The 19,059-nt window shown below is 44.4% G+C and overlaps 1 protein-coding gene across 1 annotated transcript in view; it reads left to right on the top strand.

Moving 5' to 3' along the window:
* DNER (delta/notch like EGF repeat containing) overlaps window positions 1–19,059 on the top strand; it is a 252,031-nt gene that overhangs the window by 112,129 nt on the left and 120,843 nt on the right. Inside the window, exon 5 of the mRNA XM_053919153.1 lies at window positions 18,619–18,764. Coding sequence (XP_053775128.1) covers window positions 18,619–18,764 — 146 coding nt within the window. The remainder of the gene's footprint in view (window positions 1–18,618; window positions 18,765–19,059) is intronic.

Genomic DNA, 19,059 nt, shown 5'->3' with positions numbered 1-19,059 from the left:
GTTGTTCTTAACTTTCTTCCTATTTTTACTGATGACAACCAGTTTATCTTTGAAATCGCCCATTGTTCCCCTTCCATCAACTTTAGGCTAGGCGCTGTTGACCAGATTTAACTGGAAATTTACATGCACCTCCTAGCAACTTCCTTAACAACCTGACACTTTTAGGGAACTCCTCAAGAAGAACAGTGGTCGTTAACAGTCTCCAGAAAAAGGACTGTTCAAGTCTCTTTAAACAGAAGGTATTTAAAGTGATTCCACCACAATATGGCATTCAGACATCAGAGGAATGCTAAAGGCAGTGGTTTATTTTATCGTTGCATTTTGCACATCAGCACTGTTGCAGAATGGTGAGGGGGTGGGGTATGGACAAGTGGCTTCTGCTCTCACAGTCCCTGTCACGCTGGTCAAGCTCCAGTGGCATTTCTCCCATTTAATGTTCTGCCAAGAGCACCTGTGTTCCCGAAGACTACACCTCCTTCTTAGACTTTTTGCTTCCCCACTTTCACCTCTTGAAGGTAGATGTTGAAGTTCCATTTATTGGAGACTTTTTATGAGGTCGGCTTGCTTTCATGAGAACGGGGCGAAGAATTTTTGAGAAAGGACATGTGGTTTGAAAACCTGTCAAGAAGGCTTTAGAGACGATCATTTGATTTTTGAGACAAAATCATGGTAGTTGTAATTGTTTTTTGCAAAGATTTTGGGTATAAAACTCAGAGTAGCAAGTAACTGGACCAAAGTAGGGCATGTCAGCATGAGGAAATTGTCGGTTTTGGTGAAGAATATAACTAATTAGGATTGCGTTTCAGAAAGACTGTCTTGCTTTCTCCTCTCTAATGCTGTCTCTGACATTTGGGTTTTGAATGCCGTGATATTTTTGGTATTCACCTGCATCCTTAACAAGCACTGTTCTTCTGGATGTCCTGTTTTAATGCTGCAATCGTTAGTTTGACCTACAAAAGTTATATTTGCTTGGTAGACAAATGGAAAATCTCCTTAAATAAATACACTTGACAAATGTTGTTTGGCTGCATCGCTAATAACAGATGACAACTCTGGAATGCTACCATGTTAAAAAAAAAAAAGCAAGTTCTCCATCATCTGCTCATCTACCCACATTCCTGTTTATCATTCATAAACATTTGTTGATTAATGACTATGTGTAGGACACTGTGTTCAGTGCTAGAGACACAAAGAAATTAAAGGTCCCAGGACCTGACTTTGAGGGATTTTCACCTTCAGGCAGACAGGACATACTCAGTATATAACCTAGAAAAAATCTTGCTGTTCCCTGACTCAGTCTTGTTCATGAAGTCACATTCAAATAAACACAGTCTAGTGGCCAAGAAGTGAATTAAAACACTTGAAATCTTTATTTATCTTTTTCAGGGAACATGAATAGGAGTGGGGAAAACGCATTCCTATTGTGCAGCAAAAATCTTATCCATCTTATCTCCTCCTCACTAGTCTTGTAATAGTCTCCATGTGTTTGGCACTTGCTTTGTGAAATTCTCTCTCCCACCCTCATCTCCCCTCCTCCAAATCTCCGCCCAGCACCCATCCTTTGAGGCGTTCCCTTCCTTTCTCTGCTTGCTCTTTTCAGCTCTTTCAGTGGTATGTCAGGGTAACCCCCCACCCCTCCGCCACTGTTTGTTTGCTTTTCTCTCTGGCTTGTCCATTACCTGGGTTCCCCACTACAAAGAACTTGCCTGGGAACCAACCCAGCAAGCAAGAGTCTCTCCTCTTAGAAGCTGAAGTAAGAGGAAGGTTGTAAATATTCCTACAATAAGTAATTATTTCTCTTGTTAGACATGATTTGGAGATGATGTTGCACGTGAAGTGGTAAATGAGAAGATAAAGGAGTGTATATTAAGTATCAGATGAATTATACAGTCAATTTAAGGGCTCCGTGAGTTCAGAAGGGAAGAATAATCACCAAGGGGACAGTTGAGACTTTAGATTTGAGTAAATCCAGAGCTTGGCCTTAAACAGAAGAGTAGACATGAGAGGGAAAGACATTCAGGGTAAGAGGAGTGGTGTGAGCTGTGACATGGGAGGGAGAATGCGTGTGTTTCCAAACAACAGCTCGACTTGGCTGGAACAGTGGATTTCAGTAAGTAAGCCACGGATAATTAGACAGAGGACGGGATGTGGGAGCTAGACTGTAAGGGGGCTCTGTGCTGTGTTCAAGGGTTTGTTTTTAGTTAGCAGGCAGTGGTGATCTAAGGTTTTAAGCAGGGGAGGAAGTGCAGGGCGTGACAGTGGTTTATAGTATGGTGAAAACGGCAGAGTAGCTTATATTGGTGAAAACAAAGGCTCAAAATAAAGTGGGAGTAGCAACAGAAAGCAGGTCCCAGGGACACTCTGAAGGTAGCTCCTCCAGACATGATTGTAAGTCAGGGAGTCGAAGGGAAATAGAAGGCAGAGTCAAAAGTGACAGATATCAGAGATACACGTTGGGAAGTATTATTTACAGAAATGTACTGAGTTGGACACAAAGGCCCTCTTGACAAGGGTTGTGGCTCTCAGTTCAGATGTGCATGTGACATGCAGCAGGCAGGTGGAAATGCAGAGCCTCATTTAGGAGGGAGGCCATGGCTGGAGACTGAGATTTGGGGGTCTTCTGCGTGAAGCTTAGAACTGAAGCTACTGGGGAGAAGGACCATGTCAGGAGAGGAGGTGCGGGTAGAGAAGGGGATTGGGGAAAATGCCATTGTTGAGCTGTGTTTAGCATTTGGGGGTAGAAAGTGACCGAGCAGAGAGGCAGTACAGGGGGAGGAAGGAAGGCAATGTGGGTGGTGGGGGGAGCGATGAGAGAGGGGAGCTTCAAGGTTTGCTCTCTTATAGGTAGAGTTATTCTGAGTGGCTATGAACTCTTGAGTATGGCCTTCCCACCTCTGATGAGGCAGCTTCCTCCTGCAGTCAGTTAGGCCCCCAGCCTTGGCATCACCCTTGAACTTGTTTCTTTCACTTCCCACATGCATTTATCAAGAAGTCCTTCAGCTCCAACTTCAGCATGTCCTGGACATGTGCACTGCTTGGCCCAGGCCCAGCAAGCCTCTCATCTGTGGGCCGGCCTCCCTGCTTTTACAACCCTGCCTCCCGCAGTCGGGCTGTATTTGGGCACCATATCATGTCCTGCCTCGGCTTACAAATCTGCAGCATCTCCCATTACCCTCAGAGTGGAAGCCAACACTAAAAGTTCTACAAGGCCCGACATGTCTGCCCCTTAATTCTCGGACCTTGTCTCCCCCTGCTCTTCCTCTTACTCCTACCACTTGGACCATTTCTAGAACTCCCCAGACATTGTCCCCTCTCGGGGCTGCCCCTCACCTGGGCTCACTGCCTTACCTGCTTTGTGTCCTTGCTTACTGCTCACCTTCTCAGTTTGCCCTGTCCTGACCACCCTGTCCTACAACTGCACACCCCCTTCTGCTCTACTGGGGCGCCTTGGGCTCCACACTGCCTTACTCTGCTCTCCTTTCCCCTGAAGAACTTAACACTGTCTAACAGAGAATGTAGTCTGTGTGTTTTTAAATGGCCTCTCTGCTAGAGTGTAAGCACAGAGAAGACAAGAACCTATGTACTGTTACATCAGAAGCGCTTAGTGCAGTGGCTGGTTCATAGTAGGCACACAGTGAATATTTATTGAATTTATTCATTCTATTAATATTGAACTGCTGGTAAGTGATTGCAGGGGGATTATTTTGTAAGTGCAGAAACCAAACTCGAACTTGCTGATGCAAAACAACCAAAAAATATGCCACCAGCAGGCAAATGTGGCAGGTAAGTCTCACGCGACTAAAGCCCAGGAACCGATCTAGTTTCAGTAAGTGCCGCAGAAAATTCCATCCGGCAGATCTCCTGCAAAGAAAATTACAGCCCTGAAACATTTGGTTTTTGCTCCTTTTAGGTCTTGTGCATCTGATCTTATTTTATGCATTGTTGAGATACATAGATACACATGCCTACCTGCATCCGTCCATCCATCATACATACACACACAGTTGCACACGCACACATGGAATGCACACATGGAAGCACATCCATACATAGATTGGCACAAACGGAGGTGCACAGACATGTCTGCAGACACATATGGTTTAAAGGACTTGGCAGGTATGTAACATAAAGAGCGCAGCTTGGAGCCTGTGAGTGTGAGCATGAAGAGATACACAGGACGAGGCAAGTAGTTTGAAAAGGAACAGAGTTTTTAAGAGTTGGAAATAATGACAATATTTATGTGGAGGGTCTAGCATGTAGCCAACATTCACGCGTACAAAACAATCAGCAGATTCACGAATTAGTTTCGTATTCATGTGGCAGTTGTATATTAAGAAGCATTTCCTGTAAAGTAATAAAGTGTGATTAGCTTCTACAAACAAGCCTGATTCCAGAGCTTGCATTTCACAGTGGGGAGCCAGGCCCCTCTGTGTGGGGGCCAGCAACCCTTTTACTAAGGCAGCTACTTGGCAAGGAGCACCAGAAATGGAAGCTAGAAAGACCCAGAGTCACTTGAAATGGTTGATCATGTTTTCTTTGTTTTGGATGTGAACACAGGTTTGTTTAGGTTTGGTTTCTTGTTGGACCTCTGCCTTACACTCTGTGATTCCTGTAAGGTTTTCTGTAGTGAAGGCAGGCTGTTCAGACAATGTCAGCTTGGGATTTTGGACTGTAAAGGTAGTGAGGGAGTCCAATAGGATTTTTAATTTGCTACATCAACTATTACAGAAAGACCTAATTATCAGGTAGCGGTCCCAGAACTTTCATCAATACTGAGGCATAAATAACATCTGTTCTGGCCAGATAAAGAAATCCTTCCAGCCCACTGAGCTGATGGTCACACAGAATTAAAGAATTTAATTTGGGAACAGGGATGATCTGTAATTTGATCTTTCCTGATAAGCCCCCAATGCAGGATTGGTGGTATTGGTTGTGGCCTGCAGGAGGGCGTGGTTTATAATGAGGCTTGCCACCAAAACTGGTTTGGATCTCTGTGTTGGGTGCAGCCTCTGGCTGAGGTTGAAGCCCCTTTGCTCTGTGCTCAGAGCTGTTTCGATTACTGTGCTCACCGAGGCTGCTGGTCAGAGCAGAAGGTCAGGGGAGTTAGTCCTTGTTACCACCAGCTTCCTTTTCTGGGTGCCCCGTTTCTCTTCACAACCTTCTCCCTCCTGGTTCCTCGTATTTGCTGGCACCATGCTCAGGTCCCTTGTTTTCCACCTCAAAAATACTTATTGAGCACCTACTGTGAGTCAGGCATCTGCTTGGTGCCGATGATGGACCCATGAACAAAACAAAACAATCTTTGCCCTCTTGCATCTTATGTTTTAGTGGGGTGACAAGTAATAAATAATTCAAAAAATAATGAGAAAATTACAACTGTGAGAAGCATTTTGGGCTACAGTATAGTTGATAATAAAATCTGGCATAACCTTGGGGCAGTAGAGATCGTTACCTTGAAGAAAGATGATTAGGCTGAGACATCAACTAGGCAATGGGGAAACCCTCACAGGTGCAAGGCTGGAGCTGCATGTGCAAAGGCCCTGTGGCTAGGCAAAGTGCATAATATCATAACATTAGAAGAACTGCAACAAGGCCATGAGGCTAGAGCTTAGAAAGCAAGGGCGAGAGACACGGAGATGTGATGGAGAAGTAGGCGGGCTGTGGAGGCCTCATTAAGGCCCTAGTGGCTCTGGGGGGCCCTGGAAGGAAAGGAGCTGGTGAACACATTCCTCCTGTGAAGGCCCCTTCCGAAATGTAAGCATTTTAATGCTTACAGCCGCTTCTCTGCCTGGCTGTCAGACACCTGGGGCGCTGGTGAGTCCACCGGTGTCTTCGGTCACACCCCCAGAGAGTCAGATTCACTGGGTTGGGGTAGAGCCTAACTAAAGGTTTATGAAATAAACTCTGTAGGTAGAATGCCAATTCTTGAGCCAAATGAGTGAGGGGCTGAGTGGTGGGGACTTTTCTGAAGGCTCGGAAAGTGGAGCAGATAGGTGAGGCTGCCCTGAGCACCTTGAGGGCTGAGGCCAAGGATGTGACTGCTGGTGTGAGATTGCTCCTGTACTATGAGCTAGAAATAGCCCGACCAGTCAGGAGGGATCTCAGTCAACCTCCCTGTGCCTCCCGATCTTTCTCTCTCAAGTCCTGGGGGCTTCATGGCGGTTATGGGCTGGCTCTATTTTTAGTGCAGTAAATCCCTGCTCTGAAAAGAAAAGGTGTTAATGCATAATTGAAGAGGCACATGCATCTCAAATTAGAAATCTCCCCAAACACTTGTAAATTTCGTGTGACCTTGAAGTTACCGGACAGTCTTGTCGGTGGCCACTTAAATCTGAGATTTTGAATGAAAGCAGAGCAAAGAGCTGTCACAGAGCAGAGGCAATCAAAAGATCGTGTTCACGATGCTTGCGACAGCCAGGAAGGTAAATGTGTTCATCAACAGCTTTTCAGGTGAGCTCCTGTGAAGGCTCGATGCTCGGACCCCCGAGCATTGACACAGTCGTTCACCCGCAGGCCAGTTAGCTGTGGGTTGACAATCTCCCATTACCCGCACATCGACACCGGGAAGTGATGAGTTATTTTGGCGTTCATAGTTACGTCATTCATCAGGATGCATTCACTGGGTATTAATGACTGGATGTGGTGGGCACTTGTATACAAGTCCTACAGGAGTTCAGCGGCTGATTGACTAGTATTTGATGAGTTGAAAGGGTACTAATGGGAGATTAAGTGATACAATTCCAACTAATTATGAAAAGGCGGTCAAATAGACATTGAAAAAGGGATTAAATAAATGAAGAATTTCCATTGCATATTCTGTGTGAGCCAAAAAAATTTCAAAGGAAAGTGCAAATTAATTTTCATGTTCTACCAATGGGAACTGGTATTAAAAATGTGGCCAGTTAGGCTGCAGTTTTCGTATACAATGAGGAAGGGTTTTGTGTGTATGTGTGTTTTTCTAAATGGAGATTCCTTAATGTCAGAAAGAGGCACGTAAAGAGATTTGACAGGCCTTGCTGTAAATTTTATTTCAAAAAAGGATTTTATAATTTGAATATTTTTATACCACTATGCCCATTATATTGACCAGTGTCTCATGTATTAATTGCTGGTCATATATTTAAAAAATTATCCTTTAATTGTATGCATTGTAGCCATACCTCATTTATTCACACACATACATATTTTATAACTTTAAGGAAAGCCCAGAGCCTTGCTTTTTAAAGTAGAACCTAGGCATGGGTTATTCAAAATGGCAAATATTAAAAGTTATATTATTATGAATGTGTGGTGTAATTTTATTTGGATGTTATATTACAATTCTAGCAATAATTTTTGAAAGTAGCAATAATTTAAAAATATTTCATGTCAGAGGTTTGACATGAGAGGGGCTGCCTTGGGGGACTCTCCAAATGACCACCCTGCTTGCGTTGAGCACTGGGAGACATCCTTCCCCAGAGCCTGTTCCTCCGACCTGCACAAGTCTAAGATCCAGTGGTGTCCCACTTTAAACAGGTGTTGGCTTTTTTGTATTGCTGTTGATGTAGTGATGATGATGGTGCTGGTGGTGGTGATGGGAGTGGTGATGGTGGCAGTGGTGTTGATCATGGTGATGGTGAGGATGGAGGTGATGATGGTGATGATGATGGCAGTGGTGATGGTGATGATGGAGGTGATGATAGTGGCGGTGGTGTTGATCATGGTGATGGTGAGGATGGTTGCTTTTAAAGGAATGTTTGTGTCCCCCCAAACTTATATGTTGAAATTGTAACCCCCAAGGTAATGGCACTTAGAGGTGGAGCCTTTGGTAGCATATTTAGATTAGATTAGATCATGAGGGTGGAAGCTCCATCATGAAATTTGGGTCCTTACAAGGAGATGAAGGGAGCAGAGCTCTGTCTCCTCCTCATGAGGGTACAGCCAAAAAAAGCAGCTGTCTGTAAACCAGGAAGAGGGTCCTCGCCAGGAACCTGACCCTGCTGGCACTGTGCTCTCAGACTTGCAGCTTCCAGAACTGTTAAGAAATAAATATTTGTTGTTCAAGAATCCAGCATTTGGTATTCTGTTACAGCAGCCTGGACTGACAGGGACGCGGTGGTGGTGGCAATGATTCATCGAGTCCTTACTAATATGCTTCACTGTATTAATGCTTTGCCCACGTTCAGACCTTTAACCACAGCAACCACCATGGGAAATAGGTAATATTATTACCTCTGTTTCAGAGAGGAGGGATCCAAGGCATTAAGGGTGTAAATAACTGTCCCAGAGTCACAGAGCTGGTAAGAACTCGGACCATCTGGTGGTAGGTCCTGGAATAACCTCCCATTTCCCTCATGGCAGCACATGGCTGATTACTCATTTCGACAGGCACTGTAAAGCCACTGATCAGGAGACATTCACTTGGAATTAATAAGCTGATATTGTGGGCAATTACCTACTTCTGTAATTCGAAGCACACCCTCTATACAGAGTACCCAAAACATTAAATCAAATACAGAATATACCATTAATGTGTATATTTACTATGTCCCTATATAATAAGAGAAATGGCATTAGATATTAGATATTTTTCCTGAGCTGGTGCTGCGTTCTCTCCCGCTCCTCCACTGTCTGATATAAGGTGAGCCCCTTTAATGGCCAGCCGTGCTTTGTGAAGGCTAAGGAAGAGGAAGGAGAGGGGGAAGTGATGGAGTTAGTATTTTGTGAGTTCGTGACAGTAAGGAGTAGCTAACTGGTGAACCCTTCAGAGTCAAGTGGCAGAGGGGTGGGCATGGCCCAGGAGAAGTTGTGTGTGATCTTTCGCAGGCCTGTGTTGGTCAGGGCACAGTCCCAGCTGCTGTCATAGAGAGGCCTGGAGTGCAGTGGCTTAATCTAGTTCCAAGTGAATTTCTGTCTCAGGTTACAGTCTGGAGGGAGCTGGGGAGGGGAGCCAGAGCCAGCTCCGCATCTCCCACACCCAGGTTCCCTCTCCGGATTCAAGCCGGCTGCCTCAGCTGTCACCGCCACTGTGGCATGTCAGCCAGTGCGAGGGGCAAAGCGCTCATGGCCAGTCGTCTTTTTTTTTTTTTCTTAATAAAATATTTTATTTATTTTTAGAGAGATGGGAAGGGAAGGAGAGGGAAAGAAACATCAATGTGAGGTTGCCTCCCACGTGCCCAACACTGGGGGCCTGACTTGGCTCACAACCCAGGCATGTGACCTGACTGGGAATTGAACCCGTGACCCCTTGATTCCCAGGCTGGTACTCAATCCATTGAGCCGTACCAGCCAGTCTTCTTAAATGTACAAAGTGCCACACAGCCCCTGGGGAGAGGCATGCTGTTTAGCTGGTGGCCCAGTTCCCAGAAAAACTCCCGATTCTATTATTAAAGACATGTGGGAAGAATAGATACTAATTTAGGATGACTAATTTTATCTAATAATAATGGAGCAAGGAGTGTGGTAGGGTGGACACCTTGAAAAAAAAATCAAACAAAAATATTAGTTTCAGGTGTATAGCTCATGATTAGGCAATCATCTGCTTTACGAAGTGCTCCTTCCGATATTTCCAGTGCCCACCCGGCACCATGCATAGTTATTACAATCTTAGTGACTATATTCCCTAATACAAAATAGTATTGCACATAAACTGTAATTGAAAAATAAAATTAAAGCAATAAAATAAAAATTAGACAAAAATGTTGCACTCTGGGCTAGTACCCCTTTACTGTGGGAATAGATGGTTCTTTTGGAAATGTGTAGAATGTCAGCCTACGAACTCCCAATCCAAACTTGCTGGTTCATTTTTGAAACCTCTGTTTTGATTCTGAATTTGCAGTTTTCTCTGTGAAGCGAATAGACAGAGGATGCTGCTGAGATGCTAAAGGTGAGAAGTGGTTTTTAAGGGCTGCTCTGACAGTCAGATCTGTTGAGAAAAATCAACCTACATTCAAGTGATAGCAAGGAGATTATATTTTTTTCTATAATATCTCACCTCTACCTTTACAATTTCTTTTTCTTCAGAAAAAATAATATTACAGTTGGCCCTTGAGCAATGCAAAGGTTAGGGGCACTGACTGCTCACGCATTTGAAAATCTGTGTGCAACTTTTGACTCCCCCAAAACTTCAGTTGTCCCTCGGTATCCACAAGGGATTTGTCCCAGCAACCCCCCTGCACACAACATCGGCAGGTGCTCAAGTCCCTTATATAAAATGACGTAGAACAATGCATACAGTTGGCCCTTCGAATCCAGAGATTCCCAACGGTGGATGTGAAGCCCAGGGAAACAGAGGTCAGGCTCTGTATGTATTGGAAAAACATCCACATGTAAGTGGACCCATGCAGTTCAAATCCATGCTGTTCAAGGGTCAACCGGACTTAATGTGCACTTGACAACAGTAATGGTATCTGGACTTCGCTGTTTGTGCCATCGAGTCTTTCAATTCGGAAAGCACTTTTGGCCACACTTTACTGCAAACCCCCCAGGAAATGAGACATTCTGTATGGGCAAATTTTCCAAAATGCGATTTACTCCCTTATACATCAACACTACAAAATCCAGCTTTTATGTGGGACTTCAAAGAAAAGATTTGTTTTGAAAAGGTACAAAGACCTTGAATGAGGTCCTGGGGTGGTAGCTGTGGCCAGGGAGGTTCTGCGGTGAACGAGGCATCGTTGTGTTAGTACGTGGGTGCAGTGACAGTTTTTTTCAGTCTTCATTCAGTTTTTCTCCCTACCTCCTGGTCTGCCAGCATTCTGCGTACGTGCAATGCAGGGGTGCTGTGTTCTTTACAAAGTGGGGGTGCTTTAGTAAGTCTTACTATATTATCACGCTGCCCTGGACTTCGTCTAGATTCAGGCTGGCTCCCTGTATCAAGCTTTTTTTTTTTTTTTTTTTTTTGCCTCTGGCTTGACATTGTCAAAAGATGATTTATTTCTCAGGTTTTGCCTCCCAAACCTCAAGTACTGAGTCACAAATCCACAGGGGTCTGATGGGCTTATTAAGCTCTGCACTGGCCTCCATCCCACCTTCTAACAAGTCGGCACAGAAACGCGATGTCACCCCTGTGTCCGTGGAACGGGATGTGGGTGTTGGGGAGGGTGCTTTCCCAGTGCCCACGTCCATGTACAAACCCCGCACCTCCAGCTAGAGCTGGAATCTGTGATATTTCAAATCTTTCATGCCGATCTCGAGCTAGCCATGGACAGACTGTGGACACTTTTTCTAGGTTATAGGTTCGTGCCAAATGACTCACCAGCCTTAATGGGAAAATGCGGCAGTCTGCTTCCAGCACCTACTGCTCAAGTATTTACAGCCAGAATTTGTATTTTGCACGTACACTTTCCTTTTGCCAGGAAAGAAAATGGTCTTTAGCCAAACCACTGAAGTGAGAGATGCAGATCTCATTTGCTATTAATCCCAATGAGGTAGTAATGACAAAGCCCATTTAAGGCTCTTTAGTGTTAATATTAAAGAAGACAAGAGGTAGAATCAACGGTTAACGGCCTGGGGCCAGCCATCTCTGCTCTGATGCTTGACCACACCACTGCGTTCCAATGCTGACCCCTCTCAGGGCTCTCAGCTTCTCATTGGCCCCAAGGGAGGGGCATTGGGCCAAGTCACATTTTAAAAGCACTGTACTGATGGTGGAACATTTCATTACTGTGTTAATGAGCACAGTGCGGCGTGTGGGCCAGGCAGAGTGCATGTGCGTGAGTTAGAGGAGTGGGGAGCGAGGGGAGAGGGACTAAGAGGAGGGAAACCCCGCTTTTATCTGTCATCCTAGCTATTACTGGAGAGTGTTAACAGATCCCTGGATAACCTTTGGAGAAAATTTGCCTTCATTACAGTTTTAAAACTCATTAGGGAAATCACCCAGTTGTGTAGCGAGTAGAAGGGGCTCTCAGGCCGTATCTTCCCTCCTCCCACCCTCCCCCTTGTCTTCCCTTCCTTCTGAATTCTGACTTGAGCTGTTGAAAAGAGTCTTTGGGACTTTTTTCTGTACCTGATCCTCAGTCTTCCACCTGTAGTTCTTTATGTTCTTCGCGTTGCAGAAATCTTTATCTTTCCTTATCAATCCCACGATGGAAAAATCATAGAGGCATTTCTGTTTTAGTTATTTTGTCTAGTATGATACTCTTATGGTCTGATAACTATGCAAAACTGGGTTTATATGGGCCTGTAAAGCTTGTTTCTGGGCCCTGTTCTTTCTCTCTCTCTCCTTTCTTGCCCTAAGTTCACTCTCCTTGTCCCATTGATTCAATACCTCCATATTAAAGGAGACCCAAATTTAAATCTTCAGCCCTCACATTTATAACTACTCATGTCCTATGTCTGACCACCAACTTGCTGCTCCATTTCAGGTGGGGTCTCCGCGGTGTCTCACATTTAATATGTTCACAATGGAAATCTCGGTTCACGTGCCTACCGCCACCACCCACAAAGCCGCTGACACTACCTGTGTCTGATTTCTTCCTTTCTCTCCTATCCCACATCCGATCTGTACAAAAGCCTTCTTGGTCCTTCCTCCAAAATGTGATCTTTGAAAAAGCATAATCATGTGTTATTCCTGTTTAAAGCTCTTCAGTGGATTTCCGCTGTCCTTGGCATGAAACTAAGGTTCACAAGACCCCCTGTGATCAGGCCCCCTCCTGCCTCTCTGTGCTAATCAGGGTGCTGGCCGTTGACACATTGACCTCATCCATCTGACACACTGACCTCTCCATCCATCTGATACACTGACCTGCTCATCCGTCTGACACACTGGCCTCTCCATCCGTCTGACACACTGACCTCCTCATCCGTCTGACACACTGACCTCCTCATCCGTCTGATACACTGACCTGCTCATCCGTCTGACACACTGGCCTCCTCATCTGTCTGATACACTGACCTGCTCATCCGTCTGACACACTGACCTCCTCATCCGTCTGATACACTGACCTGCTCATCCGTCTGACACACTGGCCTCCTCATCTGTCTGATACACTGACCTCCTCATCCATCTGACACACTGACCTCCTCATCCGTCTGATACACTGACCTGCTCATCCGTCTGACACACTGACCTCCTCATCTGTCTGATACACTGACCTGCTCATCCGTCTGACACACTGGCCTCTCCATCCGTCTGACACACTGACCTCCTCATCCGTCTGACACACTGACCTCCTCATCCATCTGACACACTGACCTCCTCATCCGTCTGATACACTGACCTGCTCATCCGTCTGACACACTGACCTCCTCATCCGTCTGACACACTGACCTCCTCATCCATCTGACACACTGACCTCCTCATCCGTCTGACACACTGACCTCCTCATCCATCTGACACACTGGCCTCTCCATCTGTCTGACACACTGACCTCTTCATCCATCTGACACACTGACCTCCTCATCCGTCTGACACACTGGCCTCTCCATCCATCTGACACACTGACCTCTCCATCTGTCTGACACACTGACCTCTTCATCCATCTGACACACTGGCCTCTCCATCTGTCTGACAGACTGACCTCTTCATCCATCTGACACACTGACCTCTCCATCCGTCTGACACACTGACCTGCTCATCTGTTTGATGCACTGACCTGCTCATCCATCTTATACGCTGACCTCAGCTCTTTCCTTGGCACTTTCTCAACCTTCAGGGTTCAACCTAAAAGCAGCCTCCTACTTGGAAGTCAACAAGCACCTGCATAATGTTGAATGAATGAGCCCAACGCGCCCTCCACCCCTGTTCCGTTCCCCATCCCAGGCCACTGCCACTGCACTAGTTTACTCAGGGAATGCAGGTCTGTCCACGTAGGGTAACTTGGTGTATCAGCCTCATAATCGGAATCACAGACTTGGACTGTATACAATTATGATTTAAACAATGTTTACTCATGACAATTTTCAAAGAATTCTAATTTTACGTTTGTTGTTGTTGCAATGAGGAATATAAGGCCCAGAAAATGAGAAGATGATAAAATGTCCTTTTGCAATAAAAGGTTCAAGGTCTTGAAATGTTTGGTGGAAAGCCTTTATCTTCTCGTCTTCATTTCTGTTGTACTTGTTTTTCTGCGTTCGTGTTTCCTTTCCTTCCATCTCCCGCAGTTTCTAGCCTATGATTTAGCTTTCTTTTTCCTTTTCCCTGCCTAGTCTTCCTCCCTCCCTCTTTCTCCTGACTTGTATCTTTTTTTCCTTCTACAGATGTTCTCTGTTGCTTTCGATTTAAACCAGGCTTTAGTTGAGCAACTTCACAGCCTTCTATGTGGCGTCAGTTCTTTGGTTTTTGAAAAGACCATAGAAAACGCAGGTGTTGACAAAACGTCAACGTCTAAACATCTAAAACGTCTCTGTAGACGGACCCAGAGTGTCGCCTGCAGTCCTACTGCGCTAGATTGTGTCTCCAGTTGGTCAGTTGGCCTGCGGGTCTTAGAATTCTGAATATGAGGCGACGCTTTTCTATTCAGTCCTGGATGAGGAATTATATTGTATATATCAATATCATGCTATTAAGGAAGAGAAAAATAATAATGACCACTTGCTCTGCCTTTCTTCTAAGTGTGTTAGGAGAGTCCATCTGTTTGAGTGTTGGGTCCAAAAAATCTCACTGGCTTACCAACAACTCTCAAATGACCACGTATCAAGCCCCCGAAGGACTTCTTTTATAGAAGATGAATTCTGTGTTGTTTCCGATCCTTCCTGCTGTCCCTTTGTGAAGGACACAGTTCCTGATCTTGCCATGTGGGATTTCCTAAGGGCTACTTGGCTCTCCCCTAGCCGCAGGGGGATGAAAGTTAAATTGGACTGTATTACTTTTCATTATGAGGAACCCCAAGCATTTTCCCTTAGACGTGGTCAAAGGGAGGTGCAAACAAGTTACTGACATTATACTCTGACCCGGAAGGAGGCACCGGTCACCAGTCTCATCGTGTGAACGGTGTATTGCCAAAAATAACGTGCTTATCCTGTTGACTGACATTGGGAGGTTAGGTGACATAATTAGGAATTACGTAGGAATGTGTGACACACGGTTGCAAAGACTGATTTCTTTAATCATTTACTAAGGGATTTCAGGGCCAATATACTCACAGTCTTATTAAGCAAATAAATCTAATATAGAAATCTTTATTAGAGTTGTGTCCAAGAACTTCTGAGACCTGCGATGAGGAGGGAATGTAACTACTGTCTAAATAATCAGAGTCACCAGAATTTTCAAAAATAGATGCATAAAATGTGCTTTCCAAGGCTCACCTACATGCTTCTAATTCAAGGTGATTGTTATGTTAACAATACTTTCCTTACATGACTTAGATTAGTTTTTCTACCAGACCAGTGGTTCTTAACTGGAAGCAGGTGTCAGAATTGTGTAGAAAGTCTTTTTCAAAAACCTACCCGCCAGGGGCCCATCCCAGACTATTGATACTCAATCATTTGAATTGGAAAACTGGAAATGTTTACTTAGAAAAAGTGCCCGCAAAATTATGAAGCTTCTGGTTTCAAAACAATCTAAGGACCACTAATGACTCTTGACTGAAAGCTGACATGGCAGAAACCAAGGGTGTTGCATCTTTGTAACCTTAGATTTAATATGGTTCCTGGTTTGTAGATGTCAGCTTAGTAAATGGTCATTGAGGAAATGGAAGCACATTTGTTAGAAAACTACGCCATGTATATTTTTACCTGCTCATCCATTTGAATTTCTACCAGCTAACTCCATTCAATAGCTGAACAGAGTTTTAAAAATAGCCTTTGGAGGAAGGTCTCTTCTATGGAAGTACAAAGCATTGTGTGGCCTAAATGCTTAGTAAGTAGACAGGTGATACAGATTTTAATAATAATGTGAAAGTAGAGAACATAGCATGTGTGTGAAAAACACTTTTATAATTACTGATGTGTAATTTACTTCTATTATTTCATGTGAAAAACATCTTTCAGATAAGAACTCTGGTGGCATCCCAACATTGTACCAGGCTCAATTTGCCTATCAAGGTTAATCACAAACTGATAAGCAATTATTTCTTTAGTAAACTAGAATTTGTGCACTCAGATAATTGCTGTTCCTCCATGTTGGATGACAAGACCTCTGGAAACTCCTCTTTGGAAATTGCCTTTGCTGCTTGCCAGCTCTCTAAGACTCATCCTTTGCCACGAAGGAAGCTTCAGTAAGGGTGGCATGACAAGAAACCATCTAAAACGTAAACTAATCAGGGACCTGCACATGCTAGTATACGAGGTCTGTCCAGAAGGTATCCAGCCATGTAATATGAAAAATAGAAACATTTATTGAAGAACATACAAGGTGCAAGAAACATTGTACAGAGGACAATGATGCCTCAGTTCCCTTCCAAGTAGGCACAGTTCTCCCAATCACCATCAGCTGCACTGTCGTATTTTTCTGAATCTCATTGATGATCTGAAATCTCTTCCCTGTCAAAGGTGTGATACTAGTTTTGGGAAAAGCCAGAAGTCACAGACCACCAAATCTGGGCTGTGGCAGGGCTGAGTCACTGGGGTGATTTGATGTTTCACTAAAAAACTCTGCACAAGATATGATGCATGACTGGGTGCATTGTTGTGATGAAGCCGCCAATCATCAGTCGCCCATAGCTGGAACCTTCTGAATCATTCCAATAGTTTTTGCAGAAGAATATTCAAGCTTAATGCAAAATTTGATGCAGATTTTTTGCTGTACTCTCTCAGTCATTTTGAATGAAATGGCCACACAGTACACGTGCTCACTCAGTGGTGTCTACCACCCCCACTGACTAGTACAGTGAAGTTGTCATTGTTCATGCACATGCATTCCAGTCTACTCTCCTTGGCTGCCAGGTTACATCAATCTCGTGCAAACCATTCTTGTTATATTAACAATGGCTGGGCTTTTTCTGGACTTTTCCCTTTATATGTGCGAGCCCAGATGGTCGAGCTCAGAGGAGCTGGAACATTGAGGAAAAGCTCACGAATAAGGTGGATCTGAGCTAGGAGAGGAGTATCTCAGACAAAGGGGGCATCATGGAAACATCTGTAGACATGGGGTGAGCAGGATGTGTGACGGTGGCTGGGAAGAGGTGTGTGGTGCCCACGAGTGTGGGGCCCTGTTGGAGGAAGTAGAGAGCTCTGCAAAGGAGGTGCTTTCGTCTAAATCATCCTATTCCTTCTGTCCTAAAGCCAGTTTACTGCGAAGTTTTCAACAGGAAATCTTCAGAAGAAAACAGCTAGTCTCTGTGGATGTACAGTACCCCTCTGACTCAGCCCTGCAGTGCCTGTCTTTACGGAGACACCAACAAGCACTGGTCTCCTCATTCCGAAGTGGAAGCTGAGGCATGTTCACTCCACTCCGACTTGCGTGAACTTCCTGTCATCACCTTGATGCTTGTGAGCGGAAGTAAATCGTCTGCTCTGTTTTGAACCTATGCTCTGCCTGTGAAAATGACCTCTTGCATTCATGTAAGACTTGGCACTTTGCAGATTCCTGGTCTCTGACGTCCCTCAGGGCATGAGCAGTCGGTGATGATGTTGTCTCATTGCCTGAGACAGTCTCACTGCATGCCTGTGTCCATCTATAATCATAAAAGGCACCCTGTTCTGATCTGAAAAGAGTCTCCATTTTGATAATAAATTCTTCAGTCACCCTAACTTGGGGCTATTATCCTCACTTAAGACACGGGAACATTGGGGCTCGGAGAGGCACGGCTTTCTAGAATCCTTCCACCAGCTTGCCTTGAGTGTTTTTTTTTAGGTACTACAGGAGTTCTCTCTTGGATGATGGAGGTATATTCATTGTAACTTGTTTATTTGGAAATTAAAAATTATACATAAATAAATAATATTCTTATTAGAAAAAGGGACACTCTCAGTGAAATAATGATATTATTGATACACAGTACTTACAGTATTTATATCTTTATTCCAGTTGGAGGCTATATTTATTTCATATTTATTACTACTTACTATCTGTAAATAGCCATACTGGACAGAGATCATTGAATGATAAATACGATACATTGATGGTACTGCAATCAAATGCAACTGCGGTTGGTCCTGTAATTTTAGATGGTTAAAGCCACATAACTTCAATTGATATTGTGTAGCCTGATTGGTGATCAAGTAGGATATTCAGTGATAAACCCAGCGTAGAATATGGACCTGTGTTGCATGCCCCCCTGTGGAGGCACCAAGCGCTGCTTGGGCAGGCTGGCAGTGGGGGTCGGCCTTCGGGGATACCTAGTGCTGTGACTACCCCAAGGAGCCAGGAGGAAGAAGAGTTGGGAGATGCAGGCAGCTGGGTTCCTGGGAGAAGATGGGTTTAAATCAGAGAAGCTGAACTCCAACATGTTAGAGCAGGGACAGACTCAAGAGCCAAAGGGGCGCCCAGAGGATGAGGGCAGGAACAGCGCAAAGGGAGGTAAGGCGATGACTGAACTGACGGCCACTCCTTTTTGTTGACCTTGGGTGTTTCTCATGGTGCCTGGGAAGAGTGGCCTGTCTGGAAGGCCTGCAGTCGGAATGAAGCCTTATTCTTTTGCCTAACTCAATGCATTTCGTTTTGTTTGCCAGACTTGAATGCTGCCTCAATTAAACACATAGTCTTGTAAAAATACTGTTGCTAAAACATCACATTTGCTCTTGTCCCATTTTTTTCAGGTTTTGTGAACGATTCTGTTACTAAATCCATTGTGGCTTTGCGCTTGACTCTGGTGGTAAAGACCAGCACCTGTGTTCCAGGCGAGAGCCGTGCAGATGATTTGGAATGTTCTGGAAAAGGAAAATGTATCACAAAGCCATCAGAGGTAAGGGGAAACTAGGTAGCTCTAAATATATATATATATATTTATATAAATGCATTAAAAAAGCCCTCCCACATTTCTGATTTCAGTTGTATACTAGAGGGCAACATACAGATACATAAATATCTATGTGGTTTTTAAAGTCATTATAATAAGTTTGTGCAGTGCTAGCTCTTCTTGCTTTGGTATAAAGTAGAGATTTTGTGAGAAGTCATCATATCTGGTAGCAGCATGAAGAGAAATGGAAGAAAGAAAAGGTAAGCACAGAGTCATTTACTTCCCAGTTATTATAGAATTC

The sequence above is a fragment of the Desmodus rotundus genome, chromosome 2 (genome assembly GCF_022682495.2).
Source record: "Desmodus rotundus isolate HL8 chromosome 2, HLdesRot8A.1, whole genome shotgun sequence".
Lineage (NCBI taxonomy): Eukaryota > Metazoa > Chordata > Mammalia > Chiroptera > Phyllostomidae > Desmodus > Desmodus rotundus.
Note: the sequence above shows the minus strand (reverse complement) of the source record. Positions and strands in the feature narration are given on the sequence as shown.